The sequence below is a fragment of the Diorhabda sublineata genome, chromosome 7 (genome assembly GCF_026230105.1).
Source record: "Diorhabda sublineata isolate icDioSubl1.1 chromosome 7, icDioSubl1.1, whole genome shotgun sequence".
NCBI classification, from domain to species: domain Eukaryota; kingdom Metazoa; phylum Arthropoda; class Insecta; order Coleoptera; family Chrysomelidae; genus Diorhabda; species Diorhabda sublineata.
Window position 1 is genome coordinate 30,424,127 of NC_079480.1, and position 21,548 is coordinate 30,445,674.

At 30.1% G+C, this 21,548-nt stretch overlaps 1 protein-coding gene across 4 annotated transcripts; it reads left to right on the forward strand.

The window, feature by feature from the left end:
* The first annotated feature begins 4,909 nt into the window (after positions 1-4,909).
* On the forward strand, positions 4,910-21,258 carry LOC130446320 (zinc finger protein swm). 4 transcript variants are annotated; one of them, XM_056782504.1, is made up of 14 exons: positions 4,910-5,161; positions 6,555-6,673; positions 8,503-8,750; positions 8,894-9,189; positions 12,389-12,603; positions 12,739-13,013; positions 13,358-13,666; positions 13,759-13,924; positions 14,030-14,296; positions 14,407-14,742; positions 16,480-16,652; positions 18,010-18,123; positions 19,293-19,436; positions 19,862-21,258. In XM_056782504.1, the coding sequence occupies exons 1-14, from the start codon at positions 5,103-5,105 to the stop codon at positions 19,940-19,942; spliced, it is 2,802 nt and encodes a 933-aa protein (XP_056638482.1). In that variant the 5' UTR covers positions 4,910-5,102; the 3' UTR covers positions 19,943-21,258. The 4 variants fall into 4 exon arrangements, with proteins under 4 accessions (XP_056638482.1, XP_056638483.1, XP_056638480.1 ...); XM_056782505.1 differs by having other exon boundaries at positions 13,361-13,666; XM_056782502.1 differs by having other exon boundaries at positions 13,759-14,296.
* Positions 21,259-21,548: the final 290 nt, after the last annotated feature.

Sequence of the window (21,548 nt, forward strand, 5' to 3'; positions counted from 1 at the left end):
ATTTAAATTCATAAGTTTCAAAATTCAATATTCAAATTGACGTTTATAAAAATATATAATTTATAATTAAGCTACTGATCTAACTTAATATTTGTAGATTAATTGAATCAATGAGTTGAAATATAATATCCCGTGTCTAAACTTTACATTATCTCTATCAATTCATGTTTCCATAGGTAAATGCCAGTTATACATATATAACTGTTGATAAGTTTGGTCATATAAATTTAAGGTATTTATCCATAATTTTGAAGATCATTAGTCAGGTAAATAATGTAGTTATGCAGAAAAATCAGATTACATTAGTCAGGGTAGTATTTTTTTGGCCCATTAAAAAGACCATTAAACCAATACTGGAGAATTTGATTTCCAATTCTAATATTGACGAAATGTTTATTTTGTAGATATTTTCAAGTTGAAAATAGCATTTCACAATGTTTATTCTTATTATCTATGAGTGTTTTGTTGATTACTTAGACATCATTATCAATATAGAGAGGGTGTTAAATAACCGAAGAAAGCCCTAATATTTGTATTCTATGGTTTTAACCCAACATTCTGACTGGGCTAGAATAAATGCTGGATGTGGTAAAAGTCCAATACCACTAAATTCTTAGATCTTATTCTGGGTAAATTTCGCTGTGTGTTTAATCGTCAATAAACAAAGAGAGAGTGATGAAAAGTTAAGCAATTGTATTCTTCATAAAATTAAAGACTAATCATAACAAGTTACAAATGTTAAAATTAAGGCGTAGAAATTTTCACATATGAAAACTGACTTATCTGCAAACAGAGCAGAGTGCTTATAAATAAAGCATATCTGGAAATCTCAATTAATCATTTACAAATTTTGTGTCGAATGCATTATCACTATTACACACAATTTTATAAGTATTTCTCATTTGCCAACTTCATGTTCAATGTTTCTGAAACCTTCAAAAACAATTTTATTCACTTAAACACATTACTATTTTTGCTGATTCCTAAGCCTCCGTAAAATATTTGAAATCTAAATTTACTGATTATTCTCTAACTTTAAACACCAATCCTTTTGTGGTACAAAAAATATCACACATCAGCTTTGATGAAACAGCTTACCTACATGTCAAAAAAGCTCTCTCATTATAATAAAACTTAGACAAGACATGATTGAAGACCTTGACATAATATTTTGTTTAAACGACTCGCCATTTCATTACAGTACTATCAAACAATAGTATATTAAATTTGATACATAAAACATTTTTCCTCACCATATCCAAATATTTCACTAAATTAAAATCTAAAACACCAAAAAACAAAAGAAGTAATATTATATATCAAGTGCCTTGTACTAGTTGTATTTAGAAAATAGACTAAAAGGTCATCAATACGATAGAAAAAAAATAAAAACTGCGTTAACGAACAATGAAATATCAAAAAAACCTAAATTTAATTATAAAGATTCAAAAATTCTTGGAACAGATTCTAATACATGAAAAAGAAAATTTTTAGAAATGGTTTAAATTTATAAGAACAAAGAAGCTATATAAATTTAATTGATGAAGTTTTTTTTATTACACCAAATTACTATTTTGATGTTCATGATGTAGGTGATCTATTGATTAATATAAATACTCAAATTGTCAGGGTCAATATCATATTTTAATAAAGACTGAAGTCGAAAAGGTCAATTTTTTATCAATCTTTATCAATATTTTTTAAAAAAAATCTAATTCTAAACAAGAAAATTGCAATATCAAGTCTAGTTACACTACACACAGAGAAACAATAAGTATTGCAGTTAATAATAAAAGCTAAAATCCCAATTAAAGAAAGTGTTGGATAGAAAATATGTCTTGGCTAATAGATGTTAGAAAATACTTTAGGTACTTTTCCAATCAATTGTTCTGAGTAGCAATAAAAGATCTAATTATGGTAATGACTATTAACTATGAGAGACGACACTTGAAAAAATTCACTTTTAAGCAGTTGGATTATATACTGGTGGCCTACCTATACTAATAAGAACCATTAAGTTCCTTTGATTAGATTATATTAAGTATTATATAAAATAATACTTAATAATATCAAGATATTACTTTCATGTGGCTTATTTCAATTTAAAGTGACAGAATCCTTTTTAAAAAAAATATTCCAAGCCATGTTATTTGTTAACAAATAATAATAAAGTTGCCATGTTTTTTCAAATAATTTAAGAAATTAACAAATTGTATCAAAGTAATAAAAAATTCAAAAATTTAGAAATTTATCAGTTGTAGGACAAATTTATACATAATACATAAATTATCACTATTTTCCCTAATACAGTTATGTTACCTCAAGGCTAGTGAGAAAATAAATATTCAGAAAGGTATTTTAATATTTTTAAAACTTATTTTACAAACTATTACATGATAGAAGGTCAGATTTGTTCATATTACTATAAGAAGACAATAAAATATTTTGAATAAATTACTTACGACAACATTTAAGGGGGACTCTGAATATCGGTTAACAGTGACAGTTATTGACTGACCCTGGGCAACAGCAATTTGTGCTAAAACTTCTTCAAAAGTAACATCGGGTGGTAAATCACTAAGTAGTGGATCAGATGTAATGAGTCTCCTTATACTACTTTGTGTAATCTCTAAAAGATCTTCATGAGACAAATTTTCTGTTTCTTCGTCCCAAGTTGATTTGTTTTCGACTTCTTTTTCGCTCATGCTTACAATTGAATTCTAATACATACTCAATACACAACTTTTTTTTAAAAAATAGGTACACTGTTTTAACCCCACTTCCAATAAAAATTAATACTTTGAACTTTGACACAATATGTTTGAATAACAACCGAACTTGTGCAGATTAAATTTGTACCAACCTAGGAAACTGGAAATAACCAACGCTATGACTCTGACAGACGGTTTTTGGATGGATAAATGAGACGAAAGTTTCACGTCATTCCAAATAGATGTATTTAGGACTATAATATTGAAAGTTTCTAATAAGAGCTATTGGATGTTAATTCTATCCAAAATTGTATCATATACAGTTGTAGATATTATCGAAGATCAGAGGTTCGAGCCTATGAGGTAGGCCACCAACCATACATCTTCCGCTAAATGTCATACATCTTCGATTCATTGGACTTTCCAATATCCAACGGACCTCTCAGATTCTAATCTCTTTCAGCACACAAACGATTTCTACTGTTAAACTTCTAACATATTATGTTCTTTCCTTGAAAAATGATTCAACTTATCTTAGAGCATACATACCTAATTACATACCATTACGTCATAATCTTTAATTATAAGTTCATAATATTTTTTCAAATTCAATTAATTTTTATTTCTAAGCAAAAAAATTATTTTGTTTAATTTTTTCAGCTTTACATTAAAATTAATATTTTTGATTGGAATACTATTAAATTACTTTCCTCATTAACTAATAATAGTACAATTTTTCAAAGCCGAATCTGTTCCAAAGAGAACGATAGCCACAGAATAAAATACTTGTGGTGTTATTCTGGGCTAAAACCGGTTTGAAATCCAGTGAGATCCATTTTAGCACAATTTCTCACTAGTTTTGTATTTAGTTATCGTTTTAAAACATTGAAATACTTTAAATTTTGCCCATTCAACGTACTAACGTTAGTGTGTACACTGAGTATAACATGGTACGTTTTTGGATTCATAAGATATGTATGCTTTTATTACCATATCACAGTATTATGTTTTCTCATTTGTTATTTGCGTAATAAATATTTACTTTAGCGGATAAATATACATACTAATAATAGTTAAACGATTACCATACGTGATATCATTTATGGTAATCAATGAAACTAATACTCACTGAATATTTTTTGCTGTGTTAACTATACTATCAACAAAATATAAAACACTAAACAAAAACTAAAGCATGAAATATTTTACAAGAATACTGCTACAAACATCTATTGAGTTAAAATTTTTACTGCCATACGATATTCATAAAAATGGTGATGACCTTAAAAAGTCGACTGAATATTCGCCGTTTTCGGCGAATAACTCGTTTTGGGCTACCGAGAATATTTACCACAAATAAATATCTAAACATGTCAAGCCTTATTTGGTATACTTTCATGAAATGGTATATCATATATTTCATCTAAATATACATTTACCAATCTACCGATTAAACCAGGAAGTTATCAAGTGGGTATGATATACATCTAATTTATAAATATAAAAGTTAATTCGATTCAATTTTTAAAATTGACAGAATGATTCGATAGCGGCGCTGCGTCTTACGTTTTATAGGATTATAATTGCGATCACGCCCAAAATAAAGGGTAAAGAACATCGTATTAAATTGGCTTAAAATTAATTAATACATAATGTAAGGTAGTAAGTTAAAACAAACATACAATGCAAAAATATTTTAATTTTGAATTTGTTATTTTCCATTATTCTAGCTACTACAACATCAATGATACGACACTGAATTATTATCAGGGGGTGGATAGCGATCTCTTTTTATCTTACAAGAATTTGGATCTACTTCTCTTATCTAGATGTAAATGTCCCGCCATGAATAAAATTTTAGAAACCGTCTATAGCACATATATACAATTGATTATCTATATATGAATAATGAAAACAACACCTAATAAAATCATCAAGATCACAACTTAGCAATAAAGCCGTTTTCTAAAGCATACATATTTCGGAGAATTTCGATATTACGTATGTAGTAAAAATCGTCATTTTAATTTGTTATGTTTATTTGAAACTTTAATTTTACATCAAAACTGTCTTGGAAAAATAGCCTCTTTCCACCTCAGGCTCGAAATTCTTTCGTTGCTAGATTCTATATGCTTTCCAACCAATCTGAAATGATCTTTGCTAAATCCCATTATCTATTTTTAGGAACTTTCGATTTCGCAGTTGGAGGCATTGAATTGTATATACAGACATATTTCATTTCCTTTTCAGTTGGGGATCAGTGTTTCTAAACGTTCAAAGGGAAGTTTCATGATTGTGATTGTGGTATCGGTTTTTAACGAAAATATATAAAATCTATGTGTATAGAATCGTTTATTTACTTCATTTCCAACAAATAATTTAAATATCGCCATGATCGTAGATCAAATAGACGCCTTTAAGACATGGTTAACAGCTGTTCTGAGGCCTATGTAAGATGACCCCCATTTTATTTTTTTTTAGTTCAGATAATTATGACATTTTTTTTATATAGAATCTGATTCTCACATCAAATTATGAGAATTAACTTATGTGGGTGAACATTAAACGTATTTATAGTTGAAGTAAAGTATTAATTCCTGGGTATATAAAAATTTCTTAACGCTTGCAAACCTGAAATACTTTTGTTTTATGTTACACGGTTAATAATATATAATATGAATGTTTCATTATTGGTATATCGTTTTACTTTGAATTGCAATGAAATGTTTCCTATTTTCTTTTTATTTTACATTTCTAATGAACTACATATTGTATTTGGTCTATATTATGATTTGGTTTTTAATACCTTAACTTTAATGTTTTGGTTTTACGTGAAAAAAATAGTTTTTGGTAGAAGCTTCTGAGGGATAAAAAGAAAGTTATGGAAGAAATATTTAGAAAAGTGAAAATAACAAAGACAAATAAGCTATAGAGTAGTAAAGGAAAATCCTAAATTAATCCGTCTTGGTTCAAAATATGAGGCTTGGTGAAAAAGAAACAACCCCGATACTAACAAACCAACAAAAGAAACAAATAAATATAATTAAATATAAAATACATAAGGTCATGAAAGTGGGTTGAAGACATAATGAGGCGAGGAGACATTATAAGAAGTAACAAGATAACCACCAAAGACTAACCTGGGAGAGAAATATGATCTAAAAATAGAATAAGTGGCTGCTAACATATTTAAAAATGGGAGAGAGCATCATGCATATTCAATCTTAATGTAGAACTGTTTGTAGCTCAAACTAAACAGAAACTGAAAAAGATGATTACAGAAATGGATTAAATCAGTTGTTGCAGATCACAATTCATTTGTACGCCTTATAAACTATATAAATTTGTAAATAATGAAAAATAACCTTAGATTAAGGTCCAGTGATACCATTGTCCGTTAAGACTATAAATAAGGTTCATTTTGTATTTATATATAAGAGTTAGTATAAAATTTGCTTTCATTCTATGTATGAGCAGTGGCTTAGAGGAATAAGACCCAACTTCAAACCCTGGTCTTGACTATATCAAAAAATACATTTGATCTGCTACCTGCCAGAAGTCAATGGCAAACCATTCTGCTTATATAGTATCTGTGTAAAGTACAACACTAGTTATGGTCACTTGTGTCTGATTATGAATAGTAAAAAAAGAGGAATAATTTCTCCTCAGTACCACATATACTTTATATAGTTAATCCTTTTTTGGTTGAGTTGAGCTACCAAGAACCTTTACTTGTTAAATTCCACATCTTCCGTGTTACTTTTCTGGAATGAATGGTAAATCAAGACTTTAATTTAAGAAATATTGTTGACTAAATAATGTTTTTATATTCCTTACTTCTAGTTGTGAAGCTGATCCAGCTGCATTAGCCAAATATGTTATAGCCTTGATAAAGAAAGATAAATCTGAAGATGAGCTCCGAAAAAGTATGATTGGACAATTGGATGTTTTCCTAGAAGGAGGTATGTTTAAATATTATATTTAAAAATGTTATTGGGAACAGGATATAAAATCACAGTTGGGTCATTTCATACGAAATCTAAACATTAAAAGAAAAAAAGTTACTTGACCCCCTCAGAATTTGAAGAAATTTGGTATGAAGGTTTTCCATATAGAAATTTATAAAAATGTCATTTTTTTCCAAATATCTTTAACTATTTCAGTATTACGACATATTTTAAAATCGTCATTGTTTTTCTCCTAATTGAGCTAGAGAGATGGGAGTGGTCTCATTTTACTCATTTTTGCCAAATCACATTCAAAATTTTTATTTTGATTAACTCAAAATATTTAAATTTTCTATAAAAAGAATAAACTTTTGGTGAGTGATTTTAAAAATTTCCAAGTCTGATGATGAAGGACCAGTAGGATGCAGAAAACTTACTTTTAGATTATATTCTTCATTATTCTCATCTAACACATATGCCAGGTACCACATTTGGTCATATATCCACTAACTTCTGTCGTTTGTAGTTTCTTACACTTACTTACTGATTGTTTGAAACAGTTGTTCTGAAATTTCTCAGACTAAACATAATCTTCTAGTATGAAGGAGGTGAAATTAATGCTCTCATAAAATTGGATAGGTGTTGGTCGTCATATGTATGTTGTAGGCTTGTTTTGGCAGCAAGCCTCTTCACTGTCCCCTCAACACCATCATATGGCTCTTTTTCATGGGCAGTAGAGGAAAAATGCCATTCTATCTCTACTAATCATTCCATGGACGACTATGTTGAAAGTGCGCATGCGATTAGTCCCTAAACTGATTTGGAATCAGACCTGAGAACAAAGCATATATAAAGCAGACAGGTTATAGAACTGAGAGTGAGTTTGTCTTAACTTGACTGTATCAGACTCTGCTGTATAGTTATAAAGCTATAAATTATTTCCCACTTAACTACAAAAAAATTTTATTTTGTAAATAACTAAATTGTTTTAGAGGAAACATTAAGTACATAAATAATTATGACAATAATTACCATCTTCAGTAATAAGTAAAGTTTGGGTTCATTTAATAAAACTTCTACAAAAACTTACAAAACACCCTTTGTTAGAATTATCTTTTAACTTTGAATCCATTAACCGTCCACTTTGATATTTTTAGAATCACTTAATAAAAGTATATTCTTTTTTATAGGAATTTGTTGAATATTTTCCAAAATACACTTCTTGAGAAAATCAAAACTTTATTTTATTATTCAAAAATACTATATCACAAAAAGAGAACTTAAAACTGAGTAAAATGATAACTCTCCTAAATCTTTAGCTCAATTAGGAGAAAAATTATGGTGAATTAAAAATATTGCCGTAATTTTTAAACTGTTAAGAGATATTTGAGAAAAAATTGGTATTTTTTTAATTTCTATATGGACAACCTTTATACCAAATTTCATTAAATTCTGAGGAGGTCAGGTTTATACCCTATGTTGATTTGATATGGAATGACCCGGTTTCTAAAAGAATTGTTGTAAATTATATGAGGATGTATTAATATCTAGTTAACCTAGACCAGTTCTATGCATAAACAAAATATTGTGTTATCATAGCAATGTACAATAACTTATTAGAAGTGTCAGTGTAAAGTTTGACGTCAAAAAAGTAAACCAGAGTTAGTAATAAATTGAAAGAAAAAAGATGTATCCAATTAAGAGTTGAATATGTTGAGTAATAAAATATTTTGACATTGAAATTTTGTTTGGTTCTATAGTAGGCTAAGAATTTTTCAACATGTCCTCATAAGATGATTTTGAAAACATTATATTAAAAATTGATTTAATTATTTTATTTATAGAGACTGGACCATTTGTTGATTTAGTGTTCCAAACATTAGCCACAAAAGATTATATAAATTCTCCAGTGATACCAAATACCAATCCGCCTAATCCAAACATTAAAACTATCAGCAAGGAACCAATCAAGGAATCAAAAGTAATAATACCCCCAAGTGAATTACCTAACTTGAATGAAACTGTTAATGGAAATGCAAAAAAAGATTTGGAATTTAGAAGGGAAAGAGAAATTAAGAAAAATTCAGATGCTGTAAGTAGATAAATGCTTACACATTCTTTCTCACATTCTTGTAATCTAATTGATAATGAAGTATAATAGAAAAGATCAGGAGTTTTGAAATATATGGCAACCTGACCACTCATCTGACTAGATCTATTGTTTTTTTTTTATAGGAACGGGAAGATCGTCCAATTCGTAGAAGATCTCCAATTAGACATCGTTCTCTTTCAAGAAATCGAACTCGGTCTCGATCTAGATCTTGGGACCGAGCTAAGAAATCTCGATCCAGAGAAAAATCCCGAGAACGTATAGAACAACACAGGATAGATAGGGAAAAAAGAGAAAGGCCAAGAGCATGGAGAAATAAATCACCTCCAAGGAGGTACGATAGGAGAAGATTGTCTAGAACGCCATCACCCATAAGAGCGAGGTCGAGATCAAGGAGTCCTCGACATTCACACAGGAATAGGTGAGTTAGATTAATAATTAATCTTTCTTGGGTATTTAAAAAGTGCAGCTATTTCTTGTACTGTTTAATGAACTTAAAATGCTAGAATTTGACAATATAAACACAAAATAAAACTAAGTTACATTGAAATAATAATGAACACCTACTAACCTTAATTTGCCTTTTTTTCCATAAAAGTTTGTTTTTGCTAGAAATGCATAAATAAGCAATCATTCCTCCAAATTGAAAAAAAAATCAGTAAAAGAGAATAAATGCTTATTGGTCGACCCTAATACCGCATAGGTTCTCCTCTACTTCTTATCACTATGTTCATGCGTCGTGGCATGCTTGATATCAAATATTCAGGAAAAGCTTTCAGTATATTCTCACATTCTTCAATAGCGACCTCTATGAGTTGGTGTGATTAGGAACAGGGGGACTACGACTTCAATTCCTTTTTTTGAGATAGTCCCATAGATGTTCTATAGGATTCATATCCCGACTATTAGGTGGCCACTCTGATAAAGGGATATTGACATCATGTAAGTAGCCAATAACCTGTCTAGACACGTGGGGACGAGTGTTGTCCTGCATTAATAAAAAATTAGACCCAACAAACGGAGCAAAAGGCATTACATATTCAATAATAATGTTGTCTAAATAATATTGTTCATTCATAGACCTCGTAAATATAGGGACTAATTTTGTACGAGCATCGAAGGAAATTTCTCCCCAAAACATTTTAGAACCACCAAAGGCACTTTGGGAGTGATATTACAGCTGGCAAACCTTTCTCCTTGCCTTCGCCAGACACGCTCAAGTCCATTTGGAGCTTTAAGGGCTAACTCTAGTTTTATCTGAGAACAGAACCCATTTCCAATCATTGATGGTCCAATTCTGGGCGTAGTCTCGCAAAATTTAATCTGAACTTTGTGTTCTCTGGTAAGCAAGGGATTTAATGGCTGACTGTTGCTTAATCCTATTTCATGTAAAAGTCTATCTATTAATATTTAAAACATCTGATAATTTATTTTTCAGCAGGTTGCTGGTGACTCTCCTGTTTTTGAGAGGACGTTGTCTCAAAAAACGATCATTAATATGATTAGTGCAACACTTTCGCCCTTGTCCTGGTTTTCGACGCTACAAACCCGTTTTATTATGTCACCTTATTATGCGACTCATGCTTGCATAACAAACCAGCAACATATCGCATTGAATATCCTTCATTTAGGAAAGTGAATGCTCGCACTGCCTCCTCCATTAACAAATATCTTTGACGGTTTATTTTTTTACCTGATATACTCCCAAATTAACTTCTAAACATGCATGTAAAAAAAACAATTACAATTAACAGCTTGTCTCTACCAGAAACTTTGCTTTAATCAGCACTTTTTAAAAAAATGTTAACACAGTTTTAATCTAAAATGAGGTTTAATGAATTACTGTCAAAACAAGATATGTGATACGAACAACTTGAATAACAACTGTCTCTGTCAAACAACTATTGTTGTGCACTAAGTTATCAATAAATAAAGAATATCAAGAAAAATATGAGTGGCGAGTTAATTTTGTCCAGGAGTGTATTTTACAATTTCTTTAATTCATATTAATTTCATAATCATATATTTTCTCCAAATTTTGGCAAAAAAGTATTATTCACATAATATTTTAAATTTCATTCCCTATTCTAGTGAATTCAAAGTTGAAAAAATATACAAAAAGAAAATTGAAATAAAATCTTAGAAACAATTATAATGCCTATATCTATTATTTTTTCTGGATAACATCATCTGGGCAAGCTTCTATTTTCATTTTGGAGTTCATTTTGATCAAATCACTCCATATTTTAATCTAAAATATAAACTCGTGTTTCATCTCATTTTCCACAAAATCTGTAATCACACATGCTTTCCACTTCTACAAGTGACTATGTCCTGGTATAGTATTTTTCACAATCTAAGAAAGTGCCTTACTACAGGTACTATTTACTTATATGAAATTCGACAAGACCCAAAAGTTGTAAATTTATGATTATTCAATGGGAGGGCATTGTGCAGGGCCGCACTATTATATTATAATCCCTGGCATTTTCCCTATGGTTTAAAGGGAGTTTGAATATCGTAAAATTTATGTGATTTCAATACAGGGTATATTGGGTTTACATTATTGTATCATTGTCTGTTTTGAAATTTTAATATGATGGAATTGTTGAATTTTAATCTTAAATCTAGTAAATTTTAAAAATATATAAATACATATTATATATTTTATTTATTATTAATTATTATCTAGTTCAATTTCGCTATTGCTACTATCTTGCAAATAAATGATAAGTTTCTTTATGAGTTCGAATCTATTTATATTTGTGTACATACACCTACACCCATATGAGTTCTCAGTTTTTTTTATATTCAATAATGTTTCTCCTGTTTGAAGTAGGTGTATTATTGTGAGCACATACATTAGACTTTTATTTATGTCATATCAAATTGATTGCATTAAAAATAAAATTATAATATAATTGCAAAGGAAGCAGGTCATGAAGTAATTCGGCTTCTACTATATTATGCAATTCTGTCTTAAACGTATTCCTTTGGAAAATTAAAACTTTACAGTTTTGAACAATTGTTGAACATCATAACTTTTGTGGAAATATATGTCAAGCCCCCTCAAAAAGTCTTATGTTTCAATTTTTCTATTACTGGAATCTGGTATCTTTCAATGAAAAATATTTTTTGTGGCCTCGCCCTACTAACTTTAAGCAAACACTTTTAACTATCTTTTTTGCTTCAATAAACACACTTACTAACACAAAGTCGTTGGGACCGTACTTAATCCGACCCTGTTAGGGTCAGGTTGAAATATAAAGGTAGAGTATTCTATCACATCTCATTTATTAAGTGCTTTCTTAGATCTTGAAAAATTCTATAAGACCCCTGTAGGTTCTTTCTATTTACATTGAAGTACTTATTGGATCTTCTGAGGTGGTGATAAATAATTTTTCTTCAGTTCTCCTTTTAATTAATGAACCCCTGGCAAACAGAGTTGTTTTTGTCCAGTGAAATAGGGGTTAGCACTCTACAGGGGTATGATATTTATTTTGAGGTTCATTTTGAAGTTAAGTATATTAGGATACTTTTTTTATAAGGGCCATTTTTTTACATTTGTACAGCAAAAGTATTGAGAAGCTTTTATCATTCGTAAAAATATATGTTCGCAGATATAGAAATAATAGAACTTCAATTAGCCGAAGTAGATCAAGATCGTTAGAAAAGAAGGATCGTAGAGATTCGGCCAAGGACAAAGACTGTGGATCTAGACCCGCAACTCCGTCACAAGAAATATTGGATACTGATATGAGAAATTCTCAGAATGTACCTAGCATTGTTGTAGCTACACCTGGGAAAAAGAGATGTAGGGATTTTGATGAAAAAGGTATGTGTTTTATACATTTAATGTTAATGTGAACTACTTTTTTGCTCACTTTAGAATTTATATTATTAGAAAAAATAACATATATAATAAATAATAAAAATATAATCAGTATACTTTAATAATCTTTTCTTTAAGGGTATTGTATGCGCGGTGAAATGTGTCCATTTGATCATGGAATTGATCCTGTAGTACTAGAAGATACTGCTTTAACAAGAGTTTTAACCTACAATCCCAATGGTACACCACCTGTTGTACCATCTGGAATTGTACCAAATCCAATTCTCAATGCTCCAGGTCATCCTATGATGAATCAGAGGATGCCTTTGAGGGCTGACAATCCATATAACCCTCAAGCTCCGCATATGTGGAGGGATGGAAGGTTTAGAGGACCCCGACCTATGGGCATGAGAGTAAGTATTTTTCAATATGTTTAGCAATAATTCAGTATATATATTCTTGTTTTTTCAAAAATGTTTTGAGGGTTTAATTTACTGTTTGGATAGCTCAGATAATTTAGAGGTTTTTTTTTACATTTATGAAATGAAAACAAAATCAGTATGTTAATAAAAAGAATTTTTTATAGCCAATTTTAGGCTCTATAATATTCTTGTAAGCTCTCCAGAATATTTTTATAAAACACAAAATATTCAATATCTGCATATCTGAATAAGTATAAAAATTATGTGTTATCATTATTGTATTAATAACCTAACTGGTCATTCTGTCTAACTTCATTGCATATACTCTTATTTAGCAGGTTCCACCAATGGGTCCTTTCATTCCTCAACCAAATCACAACCGTGAATTGATACCAGTACCTGTGATGGATAACAAACAAACAGATACTTACAATCCTATGTATAATCATCCTCCGAATTTTGTTACTAATGTAGATCATGAAAATATGTACAAGAAAAAGATATTTGATTTCAATCGCCTAGGTCCAAGAAATAAAAATCCGCAAAATTGTTCTTTAGAATTGAAGAAAGTGCCGCAAGGATTAAATAGTATAACACATCTCAATAATCATTTTGGGAAGTTTGGAAAAATTGTAAATATACAGGTTAGCCTTTCTTTTTCACTATTATATGATCTTGAATAAGTTTTTGTTTATTTGATATAGGAATTGATACTAAAACTATAATTTTTATGCAGGTGCAGTATGAAGGTGATCCGGAAGCAGCTCTTATAACTTTTTCTAGTCATGCTGAAGCAAATGCTGCATACCGTAGTACTGAGGCAGTTCTCAATAATCGTTTTATTAAGGTGTTTTGGCATAACGTCCAACCGGCGGTTCCGGGAGCAGCGGGAACAGGTGAAGGTAAACAGGAGAACATACCTCCCGCACAACAGCGCCCTGTTAAAGAGCGTCTAGGAGGAGGTAATTCCACTGTAGTACCCAATACTAATAAAGTTTTGAATCTAGTTCAACCCAAAGCTGATGAAACTCAACCCCCACAAGGGCCTGAAGAAGAAAAGAAAACTATTACTAAAGAAGAGAGTAAACAACAAGCTACTGAAGCTATTAAGAAAAATCAGGAATTGATTGCAACCCAAGTGAAAGTTAAGAAAAACCAAGATGTCCAAAGAAAACAAGTATTAAAGATACAGAGTGACTTGAGAAAAAAGAAACAGGAGTTGCTGGATAAGCAATTGGCACAGCAGAAGATTCTAATAGAAAAATTGGAGAAACGTAAGCTAGTGTTTCAATATAAATCATACTATTTCTAACTTAATAACATTGACGTTTTTATGGTATTTTATTGTTCTTGATACATATTTAAACTTTTATTTTCCTTCTAGTTCCTGCTGGTCCACAACGTGACGTTGTTAAAGAAACTATTAAAAAATCTCAAGAAGCTATAGAGGAAATTAAAAAAGATCTGGAAGCAGCTACACTTGCTATCAAAAATACCACGCCAGTAAAGAAGACCAAAGAGGAAACTCAAAAAGAGCTGTTAGATACAGAATTGGATTTGATAACAAAGCAACAAGAAGGAGCGGATACTTCAGAAATTCAAAAGAAATTATTGGAACTTAAAGCCCGTGTGGCTAATGCCAAACCATTGAGAGGGAGAGGTATTGGCAGAAGATATGCTCCTATAGTTAGCAGGCACCTTTTGTCAAAAAATAACTTGAGTAAGAATCGAATTTTTTTCATGTACTCATTTAGTGAGATCCATTTGATTTAAAATATGTAACACATCACTCAATAACACTTACTGAGACAAACACATTTTTTGCGAAAAATTGATTTCATTCATCATTGTAATCTCTTTCAAGAGCAATACAATCATTCCAACTCTTGTCTAAATTCTCGATACCGTACTTGTAGAAGGATTTGTCTTTTGCCTCAAAAAAGGCTTCAGTTTCAGCAATTGCTTCGTCATTTGAACTGAATTTCTCATCGGTGATCATTTGAGATCAGCAAATCATCAGTGTAATTCGTTCATATTAACCGTCGATGCCATCAACTGTGAATCAGTGTGTCGGCATTGTCTTGATGAAACAGTGGATTTTTCTTTGACACATATTTTCCTTGATTTTTGCATTCAAACCATCCAACAACTATGTAGCATATGTTATTGATTGACTCTCATTTTTGGATATAGTCGATGAACAATATACCATGCTCATCCTGAAATACTGAAGCCATAACCTTCCCAGCTGACTGTTGTGCCTTTGAAAGCTTCGGACGTGGTTCACAGGCTGTAGTCCACTCAGATGATGATCGTTTTGATTCCGAGTGAAATGTGATCCATGTTTCATCCATTGTTACATATCGATATAAAAAATCTGATTTTTTACATGTAAACATGGCCAAACACTTCTCTGAATCCTCAAAACGTTAATGTTTTTGGTCGACACGGCACCCACTTTGAAAAAAGTTTCTCTTGGTCAAATGTTCATGCATAATTGTATGGCCTTAGCTATCTCACGCAATTTCGATTTACGATTAAATATAATTAATTTGTAGACTTTTTTGATGTTTTCTGGAGTAACCACCTCAATTGGACGACCAGAACGTTCAGCAAACCATTAACAAATAGTTTTTTTATGGAGCAGAGTCCAGATAACACTTTTGAAGCCATTGCTGATCTTGTACAGTATTTTTTTATCAAGAAGTAATGATAAATTAACACGAAATTGTTTTGAAAATAACAAAAGTAGCTTGATTAAATGGCTGTCACTTTTTTCTGACTAATCGAAATGTCATAAAATTTTACACATAGTCTAGAAAGTTACTACATCATAAACGTCATATGGATTTAACAATGGCAGCGCTGTGTGTCAGTTGCACGATTTATTGAGTGATGTTATACATGCAAACAGTATATTGAATTGATGAAAATTCTGTAATATTTTAATATATTAACAACGATCAAAATCTAGTTTTATAAACTTTTTTTGCAAATAATGCTTCTTTTTGACCTTAGCTAGTGGCTGAAAAGTTTTATGCTAATTGTGGATGTATCCTGCTCTTGAGGTGCTCATAAATCTTGTAACTTCGATTCATTACAGTTTTAAAATCACTTTTAAATGTTCATCATGACTGTATATCTGTGTAACTGGCTCACTGATGAATAAACTTATATATTTCCATTATTTATTCAGTATTATATATTTATGTTTTATTTATACTAACCTAATTATATGTACATTTTCTATATTTCCACAAATGGAAAGACTCTCTTTTAGCTCCCCTATTTTACTTTCATTTTAGATGTAGCTTGGAGATATGATATGATGTATCTTATATGTTAAAAAATTGGTGTACAAGTTAGTGAAATCTGTTTGATTTCATACTTTATTTGACTTACAATTATTACAATAAATTTCAATGCTTCCAATCGAATACTTCTTTATTATTTTTAGAACCTAAACCAGTGCGTAGCATAAATCGTACTCCTTCGACAACATCTCTGACGGCTACGGCACCTGCTGTTACTACTGCTTTCCAAAAACATACTGTAGATCATCGACCTACAAGACTTCTTATATCAGGATATGAGACCGATGAACAAGATAGTGTGTTAAGTCATTTCCAGGTAAATATTTTGATATAAAAAAAATAAATTATTGGTTGGATGCTAGATCCAACAAACCCAATATAAAATTTTGGATTTTTCAGATAATTCTCTTCCAGTTGTCATGATCAGTCATTATTTTTATGTTCAAATATGATATGACATAGTTGTGTATGAATTTTTTACAACTTTAATGGAAGCAACTTGAAAGATCATATTTCTTGTGTATACACGGTAGCTTACTCTAAAAATAAACATACTTCGTTATATACATTTTTTACAAACTGATTATGAAGCTCATATTTTGGAGTGATTATAAAATATTAATATACTTATCTTAATATAATATCTTAATATAAAATATTGAGATAAGTAATTTCCTACCACCATCTACCGCATCCCCAAAATTAATTGAAAAATTTGATTTATTTAATATCAAAGGTATACCTGTTTCTTTACTCTAATCAAATAAATGGCATAATAATCCCCATTTACTCTCCCATTCATATGGGATAGGTAACTGGTTATGTGACATTAATTATTCAAATGTATTATTAATAACTTCCAAGATATGCACTATTTAATCATAACGGTTTGGCAGAAAAACAATGTTCTTAATTCAATTATTTAAAGTTTCAGTTATATAAAAAAGTGTACATGAAGAATTACTCTTACTTTTTTATGTCCGATTGGCTCTAAAAATTAATTTGTGTAATTCTCTCATGAGAACATTAACAAAAACGCTTTTATTAGACCCAAGTTTTTCTTTAGTGTAGGAAAATGCTCCTGTGAGAGTTTTGGAAGAAGGAGGTAGTGCCTTTCTAGACTTGATAACTATGAAAAGTGTCTTGGTTCTTTGACACTGTTCAATCCAAATAATAATTATATATAAAACCAAGCTACTCCGTCTGAATAACTTTAGGGCAATGCTGCATTATACTTTGGTTTCAATTTAAGTATTCACATTTTTATACACAACTGAAGAAAATTTAAAAAATCCGGTTTTGATAAGTTTAAATTTCTAAAGAGATTATGTTCTGGGTTTACATAAAATGTTGTAATCTCCTGTGGTGATGGAACAAGATAGTTTAATAATAGGAACTCAAGCTTCTAAACAGATTCTTGTAGTTTATATTTAATATTCAATACTCTCAATTTAACAGCAAATATTTCTTTACCAAAATAAAAGAAACAATTATGACACCCTTATTTTAATTTCTCTTCACGTTGACAACTATTGGGCTCTCGACGTTGTGTCAATGCCCTTAATCCAGATGTTCCAAGTGTATGTAATAAGCACACTGTTATGTAATATTAGAGACATTAGAACATTTCTTGTGGTGTTCCAGACTAATTTTTATTATTTAATTTTCAACAGCAATATGGAGAAATTGTGGATTATGAGGTAGATTCTTCTCTACCAAGTATAACTTTGAATTATAAAACAAGAAAAGATGCAGAAATGGCACTGCTGAAAGGGAAGAATTTCCAGGTAGGTGAAAATTGCATTATGTTAGGGGGGCCATAAAGTAATGCTAAATTGAAACATATAATTGTCAGCACTTTCTTACTAGAAAAAAGTAGTGAATATAAAGAAAATCCGATTGATAAAGAAAATCCGATTGAATAATTTCTGGCAAGTATAGTGGCAATGCTTCCAGGTTTGTTGCATTTTTTTTCAAGACACATTATAAGCAGGCCAGGAACTAGTACCCTTTTCCGGGCACTGCCGTTTAAAAGTGGGACTGGGTCAGTTTAAAATGACCACTTTTAAGTTACACTATATATGTTTGAATTTGTATATTTTCATTTCTTAACACCCCAGGGTCAAAAGAAAGTATTGTAACCTCGAAAAAATTTGTTGCTGAGGTTTTGGCGGAAATATTAGTGCTTTTTTTATGATTTGACCAAGGTTCAGTCGAATTTCTATACCTACCTATTATGATATGTATGTACATATATCATTTTGAGATTTAGACTTAAATACCTTGTGCTCATGGGAGTCGTTTTTAGCGTATATATATTACTGGAAGTTGAAGTTTATTTAAAGAGTTCAATCTCAAATTTGAGCATCTAAATGACAGAATAGTAAACATGTCTTTCAAATAAAACTTGCAAAAAATTAAATTCGAAGTAACTTTCGTTTGAAACATTTTTCAGAAAACTTTCCGTTTTCAAAATATAAGATAATAACTAAATTTGAATTTCTGGAACCGATGGAGATATTCATACTGTTTACACCACCACTAACAACGCGTTTCGATAACCAAGTTATCGTATTCATAGACTGAAGGTATACTAGAGTGGTAGTGTAAAAAGTTCTGTACCAAATAAATATTTTACATTTAAAATGTTGTCCTTTATTTATTTGTGTGTTAGATCACCCGCTAAATGTGTTGGGATGTAGCAAAATAATTTTCCTATTAACAATCTTTGGACAGTATTCAATTACAAGTTGGTTTAGTCCAGATTTCAGAACTTTAACAAAATAAAAGTGCCTTTTTGACAAAAAATTGATTTCTTTAATTTCATAGGTGAAGATCTACCTTTTCTATTGCATACTTTTTTAATAGCATCTTTGATGGTATAATAAACAAACTTAATATACAGATTGTGCATCTTTGAATCAATAATGTATCTGTGGTATCTATTCTTTTGCAGGATCGAACTTTATCAATAACTTGGAGTAGCAACAAGCAGTTGACCAGACAGAAAAGTAGTGGCTCCATTACCCGTAAAGTACTTTTGTCAGAGACTGACGAAGATCAATTAATAGATTCTAGTCTTCTTGATGGGGAGGAAGAGGTAAGTTATTTGAATTTTATCTTCTCAGTGAATCTTCAAAATAAGCATGAATGGAGTTGAAAATACTATTCTAGACAAAAAATTTTATCTACAATGAATTATTCTTTTATGCTGTTAGTTGTCAAGACCTCATTCTTCATGTTCTACTCTTTTTTCGGTTTTATAAAATGGAAAAAAAAATTTGAATTCGCGGTTTTTGTTGCTTTTATAATATATACTGATGAAATACTGAAGAAGGATGGAACGGATAGTTCTTGAAAATGACAGCTGTTTATTGCAGTGTTGTCAAAATGGAAAGAATCATAAAGTTGTGATTTAAAAAAAAGTTTATCAATGAAAGAATTACCAGCCGAAACCCCTAATCTTAATTTAGTCAAACTATCTTATTGTGAATAATTGAATAATGTGTTCGATTTAACTTTTAGTTGGGTCCGGAGATTTCCGAAGAAGCTCTTTTACAAGATGACGATGATGAGGATGAAGAAGACAGATCATGGAGACGATAGTAGAAAGGACATTTGTCGAAAAGAATATTTTTTTTACCATATCGACAGTATCGCTTATATATTAATTGTATGAAACTGTCGAATGTGATTAGGTAGCGATAGGTTTGACTGTTTTTTACTGGCTATTTGTAGCCATCGATTTTATGTACAAAGATGTTTGTTATAGTATACAGATCTTTATTTTTAGATTTATTATAGCAGTAACGAACACTGTAAAAATTATAATCATTGGTGACCGAATATATATTTATATTAGAAATAGTATATATTTAATTGCTCGACTAAGAAAAAATATAAAAACTATTCACATTATATTTCCGTTTTTAAGTAAAAAATAAAAACAATTATTGATAGCATAGAACTATACACAAAATATGCAATTTTGCTTGAATCAATCATCAGACTCCAATCTTTCCAGGTAAAAGAGAAAATATGGGCTTTTCCATCATTCATTGCTTGTGATCTACATGAAAAGGTATTCATTCAGTTTATTCTACCATTTGTTTTATGCTCTTCTATGAAATTACTCACTCTTTTTAGCTTTATTAATAGAAATGCAATTCAAATAAAACATTAAGTGTTGTGCGCAACTTCATTATGCTCTGGGAGAAAATCCTAATTATACACTAGCTTCTAGTGGTAAATTCAAATGCGGTGGTCTTCAATAATTCCAGGGATCTATGATTCTTATCCTAGAGTTTTTATGTTACACTCTTCTTATTAGTATTTTACTTGTTTGTAATCTCACTTACAATTTTTTTCTGAATAAGCCGCTCTTTTGATCATTTTTTCAAGTTCAAACTTTTTTATTCACAAAAATTTGCATGATTTGAAAATACGTACTACCCAATTTTTATATTTATTTATTTATTCGTATAATTTTGGAAATTATAGTATTTACCTATAAGTAAATAACTGTATTTAAAATATTTGATGAAATAGATACCATGCTTTCCTTCCTCAAAGAAATAATTTTCGTTTTATAGATTTTTTTGTTATTTATATTTTTACAGATTTCGTATACTGCTGTAGTGGTAAAAGCTGTAAGTCGAGAATCTTCTTTTTTTGATTTAATTTGGGGTGAATGATTCTCGGTAATTTTGTTTGTAAAAATTGTGTAGTATGTTGAAAATATAATATAATGATAAGAAAAAAAATAGACAAGTGCCCCCGCAAAAAATAAAAATACAAATGAGAACATTAAAAAAGAGGGTATTAATAAAAATAAAGAAATCAACATCATCCCATAAAAAAATAGATAAAACAATGTTGGAATTTGTATATTTTGTTTTCAAGTAAAAAAGGGGGCATAAAAATTTCTCTTTATAAAATTCGTACTAAAAGCTCACAAAAATTCGTATGAAAAGCTCTCTAATATTGTTTTGGATCACCAAAACAAAACATGCTAAAAATTGAAGAATATTCGGTAAGTATTATTTTATTAATAACTATTCAGTTTATTACAGGAATTTGGCTGGAAACGGTTAAACGAAGCATTGAATGTGTATTATTTATTATTACTTTTAGGCAGACATATTTTCTTTCCAAATGAAAACTAAAAAATTCATTCAATTCGTCAGGTTATTTTCCTTTAACTCGTATTCCT